General features: G+C 52.6%; 1 protein-coding gene across 9 annotated transcripts in view; it reads left to right on the forward strand.

Moving 5' to 3' along the window:
- The first annotated feature begins 4044 nt into the window (after positions 1-4044).
- The window catches only part of PMP22 (peripheral myelin protein 22), a 28129-nt gene continuing 18458 nt past the window's right edge, over positions 4045-13715 (forward strand). Inside the window, exons 1-3 of one of the 9 annotated variants that reach the window (XM_055576461.1) lie at positions 4045-4207; positions 8382-8498; positions 9707-9806. In XM_055576461.1, the coding sequence (XP_055432436.1) occupies positions 8421-8498; positions 9707-9806 (178 nt within the window). In that variant the 5' untranslated portion in view covers positions 4045-4207; positions 8382-8420. Of the gene's footprint in view, positions 4208-6318; positions 6462-6523; positions 6543-6663; positions 6838-7434; positions 7549-7587; positions 8120-8381; positions 8499-9706; positions 9807-13715 lie in introns of those variants that run through there. The other 8 variants (XM_055576468.1, XM_055576464.1, XM_055576469.1 and 5 more) reach the window with 8 other exon arrangements.

Genomic DNA, 13715 nt, shown 5'->3' on the forward strand with positions numbered 1-13715 from the left:
AAAACAACCGGCCTCTGTCAGCCAGCCCAGGTTGCCTTCTTGGCCTTGTTTCGCCTGGCCGCTGGGACTTGAAAAGTCCGTCCACGCCTCTCCAATTCCCTCACCTCAAGACTGTTACCTCCTCCATCCAAGGGAGCCTCTCTCCACCAGGAGAAGAAAAACGTTCCTTAGGAGTAAGAGTTTTTAGAAAAGTTTCAGAGTTCTCAGTCCCAAGTGCAAAGCCACATGGGACCCTCTCTTTCTTGGGTTGCTTCGGAATCCCCGCTCTCGCCTGCTCGTGAGATGCTGGAGAAGACCGCCTTGCCCCTCCACTTGCATCTATGGAATTCGGCCTTTCTCAGCAACAATGTGTTTGGGAACAAAGAGTTCTTTGTACTTCGTATCGTGCCAATGGCTCCACACGACCATTCTGTGCTTTGTCTCTCCCATAAGTGGGGCAGCTAAAGATGCGATGTATCCCATGATAAACTTCAATCTGTGTAACTGAGGGAATGGCCCTGTGCCAACCTGAGTTTGTGTGTCATAGGCTGCTTTTTACCTGCGTCTTCGTTGCTCGTTGAGAATATCTTCTAGGGGCTTGGAGATGACATAACTTCAGATATGTCCAGCTATAGCAGAATCTGCACACGGAAGTCAACACTGGCTTCATTCCTCCTCTTCCCCCTCTCCTCCTCTTCTTTCTCTCCTCCCTCCCTCTCTTCCTTCATCCCCCTCTTCAGCTCACTCTCTTAATAATAAACTGCTCAGAGAGTCTAAATGGGTCTGGATGGGGCAGTAACCAGCCTTCCGAGGCCCTTTCAGACCAGCTGTGTCTGAGCCCCGCCAGAAACGCCCACACAGGCTGCTGGCTGTAAGGAAACAGGAAGGGCCACCCTGCTGGAGTAAACACTCCCCAGATATTGACTGAGTGCTTGGTGGGGCTGATGTGCCAATGACATTCATCCCCTGGACAAATGCCCAAATGAGACTCATGTCTGTTTTTCCTTTGGGGAATTCTGCATAATGGAAAAACATCACAGGTTTGGAAACCAGAGGAGCTGGTTGCAAGTCCCAGCAGGTACTCGCTGGTGCACGGAGGAAAGACCCTCAATTTCCCAAGCCTCAGTTTCCAGCTAGAAAATAGTCCCGATTCCCTTCAAGTAAGATACTATATGAAATGGCATTTTGGCCACTCTAAGTGCAGAAGACAAGGGTTGCCTCTCACTTCCATGCATCTGATTCTCCTCCCTGTAGAGAGCAGTGATGGTCTCATGAAATCAAACTACCAGCCGTGCGCTGGGTCCACCTTGTGCCGGCTGCACAGGTGAGTGATGCTGACAGCTTGGAGGCAGGATGAGTAAGGGCACTGGGAATGGGGGCCACACAGGATGGGGCAATGGGTAGAGGTTGTAGGATGTTCTCTCTCTCTTTTTTTTTAATGAGAAAATAAACTGGGATGCATAAACAGATAAAACGTGTCAGTATCTTTGGTGAAAAAAGGGAATTAGATCACATAACATCTATGGAAGCACCATGAAAAAGGTTTAGATGTACTATGAATCCAGACAGCTATGTGTGTTTGTCGCTCAGTGGTGTTTGACTTCTTTATTTTTTTGTGACTACATGGACTGTAACCCACCAGGTTCCTCTGTCCATAAGATTCTCCATGGGAATCCTGGAGTGGGTTGTCATTCCCTTCTCCAGGGGATCTTCCCAACCCAGGGGTCAAACCCAGGTCTCCTGTGTTACAGGCAGATTCTTTACTGTGTGAGCCACCAGGAAGGCCCCAGACACCAATAAGAGGCTCCAAAAAGCAGTGGGTACCAAGAGTGGATTCTGCAGCCAGGTACCCGGATTGAATCTGTCCTCAGCCGTTTCCTCATGGGGCATCTTGAGAAAGTCACTCCATGTCTTACCGTGCCTTGATTTCCCCCACACCCCATCTTGCCCCAGTCTCCTTCCTTTGAATTCTTACACCCTGAAGCAGGAATCTCCAGGCTGAGTCCTGGCCTGAGTGGCAGCAGCCTCTGCAGTGCAGTCTTCAGAGTCAGATCCTGGGGGCATCCAGGAAGGCGGGGTGTCTGGGTGGGGGGTGGGGTTTGCTGAGACACCGTGCTCATCGGTCCCCATCACCACCATGTCAGCAGAGGACTGTGGGAACTCCTCTCTCTCTCTCTGTCTCTCTCTCTCACACACACATACACACACATCAGGTATACATACAAGCCCCTCTTATGCCTGCCAAGACTGACCACAGCTGTGTAACACTGCAGCCTGCACTGGGACTTACCTCGATTTGGGGCCACCTGACACCATATGCTGCAAAGAACCGACTCATTGGAAAAGACCCTGACACTGGGAAAGACTGAAGGCAGGAGGAGAAGGGGGCTACAGAGGATGAGATGGTTGGATGGCATCATTGACTCTATGGACACGAGTTTGAGCAAACTCTGGGAGATGGTGAAGGACAGGGAAGCCTGGCGTGCTGCAGTCCATGGGATCACAAAGAGGCGGACATGACTGAGCAACTGAACCGAACTGACGCCATGTGATGATCTGACTGGATGCTGGAACATCCCGGTGAATGTTAGAAATGACCTACACCTGAGCCCCCTCCCAGACCACCGCGTCCATGTGTGGCTCTGGGTCTGGGCAAGGACATTCCCAATCAAGGACTGATTCTGAGGAGCAGCCAAAGTTGAAATCTGAGATATGAAAACAGACTAAATTGTTTCCCTGTGACTGGGGAGATGCTGCCTGGGGGCAGAACTCCCTCCTGACTGTGGAGTCCAGCAGAACAGAACACAAAGTGTCTGTGGCAGAGCGGGACCTCCCTGCATGCATGGGTGCTCCAGACGGGGGATCCTTCACAGAAGAGGGAGAGAAACTGCCAGAATTTCAGGAAACTCATTCACTGAAACCAAGCCCCCTTGCCCGGAAGCTTCCACCTAGAGAACTTGGTAGAGATGGAGGACATTTTCTTTCTTTTTTTTTAAAAATTAATTTGTATTGGAGTACAGTTGTATTACAATGTTGTGTCAGTTTCTGCTGTACAATGAAGTTAATCAGCTATACATATACATATATCCCCTCATTTTGGGATTTGCTGCCCATTTAGGTCACCACAGGGCACTGAGGAGAATTCCCTGTGCTCTACAGTAGGTTCTCATTAGTTATCTATCGTAAACATAGTATCAATCTGTTATACGTGTCAATCCCAGTCTCCCAGTTCTCCCACCCCTTGCAGAATGTTTTCTGAGGGTTTGAAGGCGTCCAAGCTGCAAAGAGTCTGAGAAACACCCTCCTTTCTTTTGTGTGCCTCTCCGCAGCTTTTCCATTGTCCTGCCCGACAGGTTAGAATGTTTGCAACAGAGGCTTGTTTATTTGAATTATCTCATGAAGGTCAACATTTAATCCTGACTCGATTAAAACCCCACGGAAGACAGAGCTGTAGGAACCCATTTCCAGGAGCTGCGTTTCAATGTCTGCCTGTGTGACAGGGTGGAGAGAGGTCTAGACAGTCATGGCAGGTGGCGGGGGCCCTGATTTGGTTCCCTGCTGAGATCTTGTGAAGAGATGACCTGTGCAATGTTTGAGTGCCTTAAAATGATGTCGTTGATAAAGGATGAAACCTACTTGCACACACATTATACACATAGTGTACTGCATTGGCCTCAAAGTCCGTTTGAGCTTTTGTATACGCTGTAAAAGAAAAACCTGAATGAACCTTTTGGCCAACCCTATGTTTCATCTTCGCAGACTTCACTGGGGGTGGGGGGGCACTGAGGACTGGGTGATCTCTTTGCTCTGACACAGGCTGGCACTGGGGGTGAGAATGGCCTCGGATCCCAGCTTTCGGGCACACCTGAAGCTCCTCTCCCTCCAGTCCAGGCTCCCCACACTCTAAGGGCCTCTTGAGATCACTGTGTTCTGGTGACACAAAGCTGGGTGCTGTCTCTTTAAACAGTAGAGGCTGAGACGCTCTCAGGCCACCATGACATATCCCAGCATTGGACCAGCCCCTGAATAAACTGGATGGATGCCTGGTCTGGCTTCAGTTACTGGGGAGCATCACCAGGGCGCATTTCGGGGATCCTGGTGGGAAGCAGCAGGATTAAACCTGCCAGCTGCTGGTGTCTCAGCTGCCCTGTCCTGGGAGGGGCCTGCCTGACACGCGTCTGAGTGTGAAGAGAGCCGCGTGGAGGAAGGGGTGACCCTGTTTGGCCCGGTGAGTTGTCTTGGCAGACTGTGCCTCTGGATGGTGTGTGCTCATGATTTACAGAGCACTTGCTGCCCAGCCCCACACCCTGCAAACCACAAATGGAAAGGATCGCAGGGGAGACAGCGCGTGTGTGTTGGAAATGACCAGAGAATCCAGGGGTTTCTAAAATCCTTGGCTAAGAGCTGGGTATACACTCTGGCTGGGGAGGCCAGAAGGGCCCTTTGGGAGCACCTAGAAACCCTGGCACATCCAGAGTTGAAGGGAAGAAGGGGACCAGACACGCCAGCCCTGATGGAAAACAGCCCCACGCACACAGCTGGCAGGTGACCTCGGATTGTAAGCAGGTTGGGGAGAGGCTTTCACTTGTAACGGAGCCCTGGCCGGGACCTGGGTGTGGCCGAGCTGGTGACATCACCCTAGGAAGCGGCGTTTGTCTTCCACAGCTGGGGGCTGAACGGGCAGGAGGCAGGCGAGGGGCAGTGAAGTGACTGACAGGGACGGGTGGGTTCAGATGTCCTGTACTGTGACTACTGTGCGAGCTGGTTAATGACTAAAACCTTGGGTGCAAAGGAAAGGAAGAAATGAGCTATATCTTACCATGTGTGCACTTTTCTAGATGTCTATATTTCATTCAGAAGTTTAGCTGGGAAAAAAGACAAGAAAGGAAGAAAATCCTGAGTAGATATGCTAATATTTATAAAGTGCTTAGAACAATCCCGGGGAACCTGGTGATCATGTCAATGTTGGTTTAATAAATAAAAAGTCTGGATGGCACAAATTCCCAGGCAATTGCCCTGGCAATAATTCCCAGGGCAAACCCATCCTAGAATATGACCCAGGAGAAAAGTGATCACTCCCATTTGTTTAGTTAGTCCTTCTACCTACAAATGTGCTTTCAATCTAGGAGGCTGATAAGCGATGTTAGTTTAGGGGGTCGGGCTTTCCTTAAAAGGTTGTTGTGAGGATTAAATGTGAAATAATATTAATAATAATAGTGACAATTTCCTGGGTACTACTGATCCTTTATTTGGTTCCAGACACTATGCTAAGTATTTCACAACTATCTCTTTTAATCAACACCATAACCCTTTAAAATGGGCATTCTTAGTCCTGTTTGCAGATGAGAAAACTGAAGCACCCGGTACCTCAGCAAACTGACCAAATCCACAGCCCTGAGTAAGCAGGCTAATCAGGTTTGTTTGAGCCTCCACACCTAACCACTGGACCACACCCCTCTTACAGACCACCTCAGAATCCTGCTAACCCACCTGCCATATCACTGGGCAGGGAACAAAAATTTCCCAAGGATTCGTCTTTTTAATCTAAGGATTTTTGAAAGACCATTGTTTGAAGAATTTTTCCAAATTATCTTTGCTTGAAGAATGTATAATTAGCTGCCAGAGGCAGCCGCTTTCAGATAGTAAAATAAGTAGATGGGGGTATTTGAGTCATTCAGAGCGGTGATGTTCTGTGACACAGAGCTCTGGCAGGTGCTGGTGACTTGTGTGTGACCTGCTGCGTTGGCAGGCAGACCTGTAACGCCCACCTTCCCGCTCCGCGTTCCTGCATCAAGGCGGGCTCCCAGAGCGTCTTCCCCTCTTACTGGGGCGCACCCACCCTGCGCCCGGAAGGGTTATCCTCTCTCCCCGTGACGCTGGGCAGACCGCCTTCAGCCGACTATGAATCAGCTGATTTCCCTGGCTGCTCTTCCCCCACCTCAAATGGCCAACTCACCACCCTATGGCCGGGGACGCAAGCCCAGGCCGGGCACCAAGCCAGCAAACTCGTCTGGAGCGTACCCGGTTGTGGTCTGGATTTGTCCAGCGACCCCCGGGCGCGCTGTCCTGCAGTGGGCAGCCTTCTCCCCCACCTCCTCCAACTCTCCCCCTAGCAGGCCCGCTAGATCCGTCCCGGGAATCCGAGGCACCTGGCGCACCGCCTGGGCGCAGACGGGATCGCGCGGGCGGGCTTGGTGCGGGTGAGCCCCGCTAGGACGCAGGGGCAGGCCAGGGGCGCCAGGACTCCAGGGGAGGGATGTCTGCCTGCGCTTAAGTGCCATCTCCCCCTATCCGTGGGAGGGGCATCCAGGCTGGACCTCCGCGTGGGCGCGGTCCGAATGCGTGCGTCCCAGAGCCTGGCGCTGGGCACCCGCGGGGGCAACCTCTGGTCGACTTTCCCACGTGGGCGGAGGGGGCGGAGGGGCCAGTATATCGGTCAACTCTTGGTCTCGGTAAAGTCAGCGAAACCACGGGAAACGGAGGTGAGAAAGCTGCGCGGTCTGCTAGTTTCCAGGATAAGTCACAGCAGTTTTGCCGTCATCGACTTTCTCCCGGGGCGCAGCGTAAGGCCCAGGCTGTCTCCTGCCCTCCCTCTCTTCCCGCTGCCCTTTCCCCTCCCCGAGTCCCGCCCCCCTGCACACGCTGACCCAGGGACACACCCTACTGCAGCGACGCAGACAGGGCGTTGTTCCCGTTAAAGGGGAACGCCGGGAGCCTCCCTCCTGCCCCTCGCTTGGCGCGCGTAGCCCCGCAGCACAGCTGCCTTTGCGGACGCCAGCCGCTGAGCGGACGCACGGAGTGTGTGCCCGAGGCAGCTCTGAGGATCTCTGAGGATCGGGGACAGCTATCCTTTGGGCCGTAAGTGCTTTGGCCGGGAGAGTGGAGGAGACGGAGGAGGAATGTGGGCATCTTCCATCGACGGCGCCAGAACACGCGGAGCGAGGGGGCTTCGGGCTGGCGCGTTCCCCGAATCGCTGGCAGAACACCGCCTGTCCGGCGTCATTCCTGCGGGGCTAGTAAGGGTCTGTTATGGAGAACCTGCGGGTCTGTGAACCGCCGGGGGCGCGGGTGCTGATGTCTGGATGTGGGGCAGGGGCGGAGGACTTTTCGTCTCGCTCGAGAGTCGCCTACTCGGAGACTCGCTGGCAAAGCAGTCCCTGCGGTGGACATCTTCAGGGTATAGGGTCCCCGGGGCCCCCCAATTTCTAGCTACATACCCGTTCATCTTTCTCTTGTCTCCCCCCACTTCCCCTCGCCTCCTCGGCATGAGGAGTCACTGGATTTAATTTAAACCTTCTGGGAGACGTCAGAAAACCCTGCTTATTTCCTCTGCACGTTCCAGGGTGTTTTTTTTTTTTTTTTTAAGTGTTGCTGAAGGAGAGGACGGAGGGGCCTGCGACTGGGTACTTTAAACACTGAAGTTATTGAATCGTTGTTTCTAGCCCAAGACTCTGTCCTTCAACAGTTTCGTAAACGCAGCTTCGTCTTAGCAAACGTGCGGATCCTTCCGCAGATCAGACGCGGGATGTGAGGTGTGGGGTGAGGACCGCACCGCGGCGGACAGAAGAGGTCCTGCCGGCTCCATGCTGCTGCACTTATTTCTGGCGGCGGGGAGCTCACCCCGTTACCTCCGCCTCTCCTTCGCACGGACACTTGCTCCCCTCCAGCCTGGGCCCTGAGCGCATCGGCCCGACCAGCGCCCGGGGAGGGCAGGAGGCGCCGGCCCCAGCAATTCTCCCGGGCGGTTCTTTCCTCTCCCTCGGCTCTGCGCCTTCTCTCCGGGGCCGCGGGTGTCTTTGCCAAGCGGTGGTGGGGTCGGGGCGGCTCTCCTGCGCGGGCCAAACTTGAGTGGAAACTCAAAGCCTAACGAAACGCGGAGCGGTCTGGGGACCCGGCTCTCCGCCGCGCGCTCTCCCTCCTAGCACGCCGCTGGATCCCCGGGCCTCTCGCAGAGACCTAGGCCCCTGCCTGCCCCTCGCCCCCACCTCCACTCCACCGGGAGAGCGCTCGCTCTCCCTTTTCTGCCCCCCTTCCGCAAGCTGGGCCGCCCCCGGAGCGCCCGGGTGGGTGGAGGCGCGCTGCAGCCTCTGCTTGGCACTCTGGAAAAACCTCCCCTCCCGGGAAGACTTCGACGTGCGTCGTGCGTACCGCTTGTTTTCTTCCAAAAGCAAAAGATATTCGGCCCGGCGGGCTGCGGGGCAGGGATGCTACAGTCGGCTACTGCCCTCTTTCGGCGGCCGCGGGGCCGGGTGGGCGGGCGGCGGGCCAGGCCCTGGCATTCCGAGCGCAGGACCCTCCCTCCTCCCCTCCCTCCTCTCCTCCCTCCTTCCCTCCCTCCCTCGCTCGCCCGCTCGGGCCAGTCAGCCCGACCTCACGTCCAATTCGGCTGTGTCTCCTGTCAGGGCAGACGGAAACTCCGCTGAGCAGAACCCGCCGCCAGAATGCTGCTCCTGCTGCTGGGTATCATCGTCCTCCACGTGGCCGTGCTGGTGCTGCTGTTCGTGTCCACCATCGTCAGCGTGAGTGTCTGGCCGGGTAGCACGCGCGGTTGGGGCGCCCGGAGCTCGCCCAGAGCTTGGCCTCCGGACCACGATTTCCGCCACGCCCCCTCAAGTTTGCAGATCGCGAGTCTCAGACATCCTTGGGCCTTTTGCAGTTTCTGGCAATCCGTGCCTTTTCAGTAGTTTTTGAGAATATCAGAGTGGATTCAGGGGTGGGGAGGAAGCAAGCAAGCGCTGGGCTAGGTCAGTACACAGGCCTCTCTTTAAGCCAAAGAATGTGAGTGCAGATCCAGGGTCCCCCCCCTACCCCCTTCGTGTGATAAGCTTGTTTAACATTTTTCTTGATGGGGCGGGGGAGGCGGGGAGGTGATGGGGGGCGGTGGTGGTTGTCCTAGAGGAAGGAAGTGGAGAATTTAGGAAGGTCTGTTTTTTCTCCAAATGGCATCCATCAGATGGGTGACTTAGTTCATGAAACGGCCTTTAGGACTTGAAACTGGCAAGTTAAAATTAGATTTTCCTTAATGGTTCATAGTCCCAGGTCTGTTTTGTGCTGTGGACGGGGCACCTTCTTAGAAAAGCCTCCTCCAGTACAAACAGATCATTGGGATAACTTGCATTACAAAATCAGCAAACATCCAGCTCAGTAGGTTTTAAACTTATTTTCTTAAAGATGAGCCCAGACTTGGGCAGTCATGTGACTGTGGTCTTAACTTCTTAATATACGACAAGTCCCAGGTATGATGTTCTTGCTTGGTTCAAAGATTGAAAAATAATTATGTTGGGGACTGATGAGTTGATTCATCACTTACCAGCATCTTCCCAACATCTTAACAGTAGGTTGACGGGAATTACCAATAAGGAAATGAGTTCAGAGTGGCCGTGGCACGGGATCTGGGACTCAGGAGATCAGGGGAGGAGAGACGGCTTGGATGCAGGTGTCCTGGCTAAAGTCCACGGCTCCTTCTACTGCCGTACACACCTTGGCACAGAGCAACTCATATTTGTGAGGTTCTTTTCCACTTACAAAGTGCTTTTTACTTGAAAAGCCCTGGCCCTCCCCTCGAAAAAAGGTTTGGGCCAGAGCACCACCTCTCCCCTTTCTCTAGCACCGTGGGCTCTGGCTGGACAGTCGATGAGGCTGCTCTTTGCCTTGCCTTGGTCTTCTTCCTCCCCGTCTCTGTCACTCCTCACTCCTCCTCTGACTTACTGCATCTGGTTCTTTCTAGCAATGGATGGTGGGCAATGGACATGCGACTGACCTCTGGCAAAACTGTAGCACCTCCTTGATGGGCAGTGTCCAGCACTGTTTCTCGTCATCAGCAAATGGTAAGGATGGTTTTTTGTTCCACAAACTCGTCCTGGTCTGTCTGCGACGTGCCTCTCTCTCCAGACCTAGAAGCACTTGTTCTTGGAAGCTAGAGCGGTGTTGCTGGGCTGGGGTGAGATGTGGCCAGGGGCTTGGAAGCCAAGATGAAAGGTAGCTTCACTGGCTAAGCTGAGATCTCAGGGAATTGTTGTGCATTCTCTCTACCTGGAGAGAAGCCCTAGACGTGCCCTCCTGTTCCTGCTCATCACTTAGTGTAATTCTTTTAGTGAGTGAAGAAATGTGGATGCAGATAAGCAATGATGATGCAAAATCTCAGGCAGATTCTGCTGGGAGTTTCGATCCAACAAGCAAGTTTGGTTTGCTGGTGGAATATCCAGGAGTGCCCTGGGTCTTCCTGGTGCAGTGATGGAGGGGCTGTCCCAGGGATCCATGGGCCCCTTTTGGTCTCCAGTTACAGGACTTCCTCTCTGGGTCTTGGGCCTCAGAGATCCCATATAGCCATCAGAGCTGTAGAGTGATTCCTTGTTGCAAGATGGGGCATTGACACTGTTTGCATGTCCCCAAGCTGAGCCCGGGGGTATTTTTACTCTGTCCTCAGCATCTTTGCTTGTGCGATGTTGGAATCCAGGCTTTCTTGGGTTCGGGTTAAAGGGATTAATTGGCAGTGGAAGCACACTCTTAGATCCTTGCAGTATCCAGAGGGAGGGAGGGCTCAGCAGGGCCCTGGGGCCTGTGAATGTAGAGAGGCAGTAATAAATACGATGCAGTCTTTTTGGTGGCTGGGAAGTGTCTGGTGGCAGCATGGACCCCAGCAGGGGCCGCAGTGCCTGGTGTTGAGGACACAGTGGGCCAGGCTCTTCATAGTCTCATGTTCCAAAGGATGTGTCCTCAGCCTGGACATGAGGTTTCAATGTGGCCACAGCTGCCCCTTGATCAAATATTTCCGTTGAAGATGCTATAGCCAGTGAGAGAAACCATTTCAGATGCAGCTGAACAAGGCAGGCAGGGCAGTGGCCATTGGTTCTGGCTTCTCATCGTCCAGTTTCACTGCTGGGCTTTCCTTCTCTGGGCTGTGTACCCAAACTGTCCCTGAAGCATCACCAACCAAACATCTCTAACCTCAGCATAAAGAGAAACTGCTAGAACTACTCGAGGAGGATAGCCAAGCAGTAGAAAACACTGTTTTATGTGTCTGCTTTCCTGGGGGCAAGAAAAGAGACCCCAGTCCTTGTGGAAGGGAGCAGTCCTTAATTCTTTTCTCTGAGTCTGTGAAGAATATTGAATTAAAACCACCCTTGAGACTGCGTGGTGAGTTGGTAGCCAAGTAACCGAAACCCTCAGGAGTGTCTGAGCATGTGGCCGGAGCACTGCTTGGCCCCAAAGCCGCAGCATCCGGTGTCTCCTGGGCAAGGTCTGGCTGAAGTTCCCCGAAGGCTGAGAGTGGGAGGTGCTCTGCTCCCTACTGACACCTGGCGGCCATGCGTGGTGACTCCGCCCACAAGGGCTGGCTTTCCCTGGGACCCTGGGTACCCACTCGCACCTCCCCTAAGTGGTGTGTGGCCATGTGGAGTTGGCTGGGGATTCTACACTCACAGGCCCGGAAGGGGCAGTTTTGGCAGGCATGTTCCAACCCGGCTGGGTTTCAAGAGGGATGAGTCGGCAGAGGAGCAGGGATCTAAATTGTCCTGCAGCAGGGCAGCGATGTTCGTATGCTGCTGGCCTGCCTTCTGCATCGCCCGCGGTAGGTTAGGAATGGCTGCTATACTGTCCTCCCAGCAGCTCCCAAAGAGGCACCAGTGTCGTTTCAGTCGGGAACTTCCCATCGCTCAGCTAGCTCTTTGTGTTCAACCTCATCTTCTTGGATTTGCTGACAGTGACCTTGGAGTGTTTCATCTCGGGTTTTTATCCAAATCCACAGTTGCTTTCCTGGGAGGGGAGGGGGGCGGTTCCAAGATCCTGCTTCTCCCCTACACGTGCCTTCTCGTCTCTCCCAGGAAGGGCGTTTTTGAGGCGCTCTGGACAAGCTGTGTTTGTTTGCACTTGAACTTCTAAGTAAGATGTTCCCATTTCAGCTTCCCCAGTGGTCAGTATCTCTGCTCTCATCTTCTGATGGGTCAGCTTGTGTTACAGCCTAAGCTCTGATGGATTTGAAGCCACTGGGCCTCCTTTGCCTTTTGGACTGGGTTTAACCATTTCTGTGCCAAACAAGAGGTGAAAAAAATACGTAATTAAGAAAAAAATTAGACTGCCTTTACAGATGAACCCTGTTAGTCATAAACCAGTCACCATGGTTTGTATTTGCTCTTAGAATGTTTCAAACACACCTTTTATTTAAGTCATTGAAAGTAATTTTTTATTGATACTTGTTTGTGAAGAATATGTCAACAAGTTTGTTATGTGAAAATGCGTTGGTTTACATGACTTGCTATTTTTTTTGAAGGGGCATATCTTTGTGTGAGTGGATGCACCAGAGCATCCACTTTTTTTTTTTTCTTATATGAATGGTGCTTGTTACCACATTGACTGCATGGCAGTCAAACATCTATGTTACTTAGTTGGATGGAGACAGATTTTCCTTGAACTCCCTCTTTGTATTAGAGTTGGTTTTAGATTTCTTAATAAATGCCCTCAGCTTTGTCTGCTTTTCCATTATCTAAATGCATTTACATACATTTAGAATATAAATCCCTGGCTCTATCCTGATCCTGGCTGCAGGCAGAGGTGAAGGAGGCCAGTGAGGGAATATTTATCATGACCTTGTTTTGAATGCCTCTTGACCCAGGGCATACAAGGACTTGTAGACTCTGGACTTTGGTCCTGATAGTCCTGAGCTCTGTGAGGAGTCAAGAGATCACTGCGGGGAGATGAAGAGAGCATAGGCCAGATGCCCGAGGAGTGGAGGCAGGCAGGCAGAGCCGGAGTTCAGGGGAGGAAGTGGAAGGCAGGTCTCCTGTGGGAGGTGGGATTTGATCCATCCTCCAAAGGATGGGCAGGATTTAAATAAACACGGGCAAGGAGGAGGCAATTCCCTGTCGAGGCAATGACATGACCTAAAGCAAGGGGAAAGGTAATGGAGAGACGTGTTCCAGTTGAGATTAAGATTGACCCCACAAAACAAAACATCTTTAAATGGTAGTGACTTAAATAAGATAGTTTATTTCTCTCTCTTTCAAAAGAAGTATGGAAATAGGCAGCCTAACATAGATATGGCAATTCCAGGAAACTGTCAGAGCCATAGGCACTTTCTACCTCATTTCTTTGTCTAATCCTTATGGAGCGGACAGCTGCCACAGCGCCAGCCATTTCATCTCGGCTTCAAGCTGCAGAATAGAGAAAGGAGAGGAGAAGAATGTGTCCCCCTCCCTTTTAATGAAACATCTTCAGATAGACCACACACCTCTGTTTTTGTCTTTTCCTGGAAGTCAGTCACAGAGCCACACCTACCGTCAAGGGAGGCTGAGCATGGAGTCATTTGACGTCATGGGAAGCATGACTTCTTGATTCACAGAAATTTAATAGCAAGCACCTCCCAGTAAGCCTGGCTTCTCTTCAAGGCAGTGACCACATCTGTCCGTACCCAGTCATACTCTGACAATAGTTCTGGTGCATCCTATGCTGTTTCAGACTGGAGCCCGATTACTTTAGGATTCTGCAGACAGTCCATCTCTGCCGTGTCCTGGGACCCTTCAGCAGCACAGTGACCTGTGTTGGCAGTCGGATGACCCTTTGACTTCCTTCTCTTTTTCTCCACTTCCCCAGTCATTAACAGCTCTTACTGTTTCATGATGTCTCTTGAATCCTTGTTTCCTCCCAGTCTAGTCCTCTCTTCTGACCTCCGGACCAGCCTGGCCAGCCACCCACTGGACAGTTCTGCTGGGATGTCTCAGAGGCGTCCCCAGACCAGCCAG

This window comes from Bubalus kerabau, chromosome 4 (genome assembly GCF_029407905.1).
Source record: "Bubalus kerabau isolate K-KA32 ecotype Philippines breed swamp buffalo chromosome 4, PCC_UOA_SB_1v2, whole genome shotgun sequence".
In the NCBI taxonomy this organism is placed as follows: domain Eukaryota; kingdom Metazoa; phylum Chordata; class Mammalia; order Artiodactyla; family Bovidae; genus Bubalus; species Bubalus kerabau.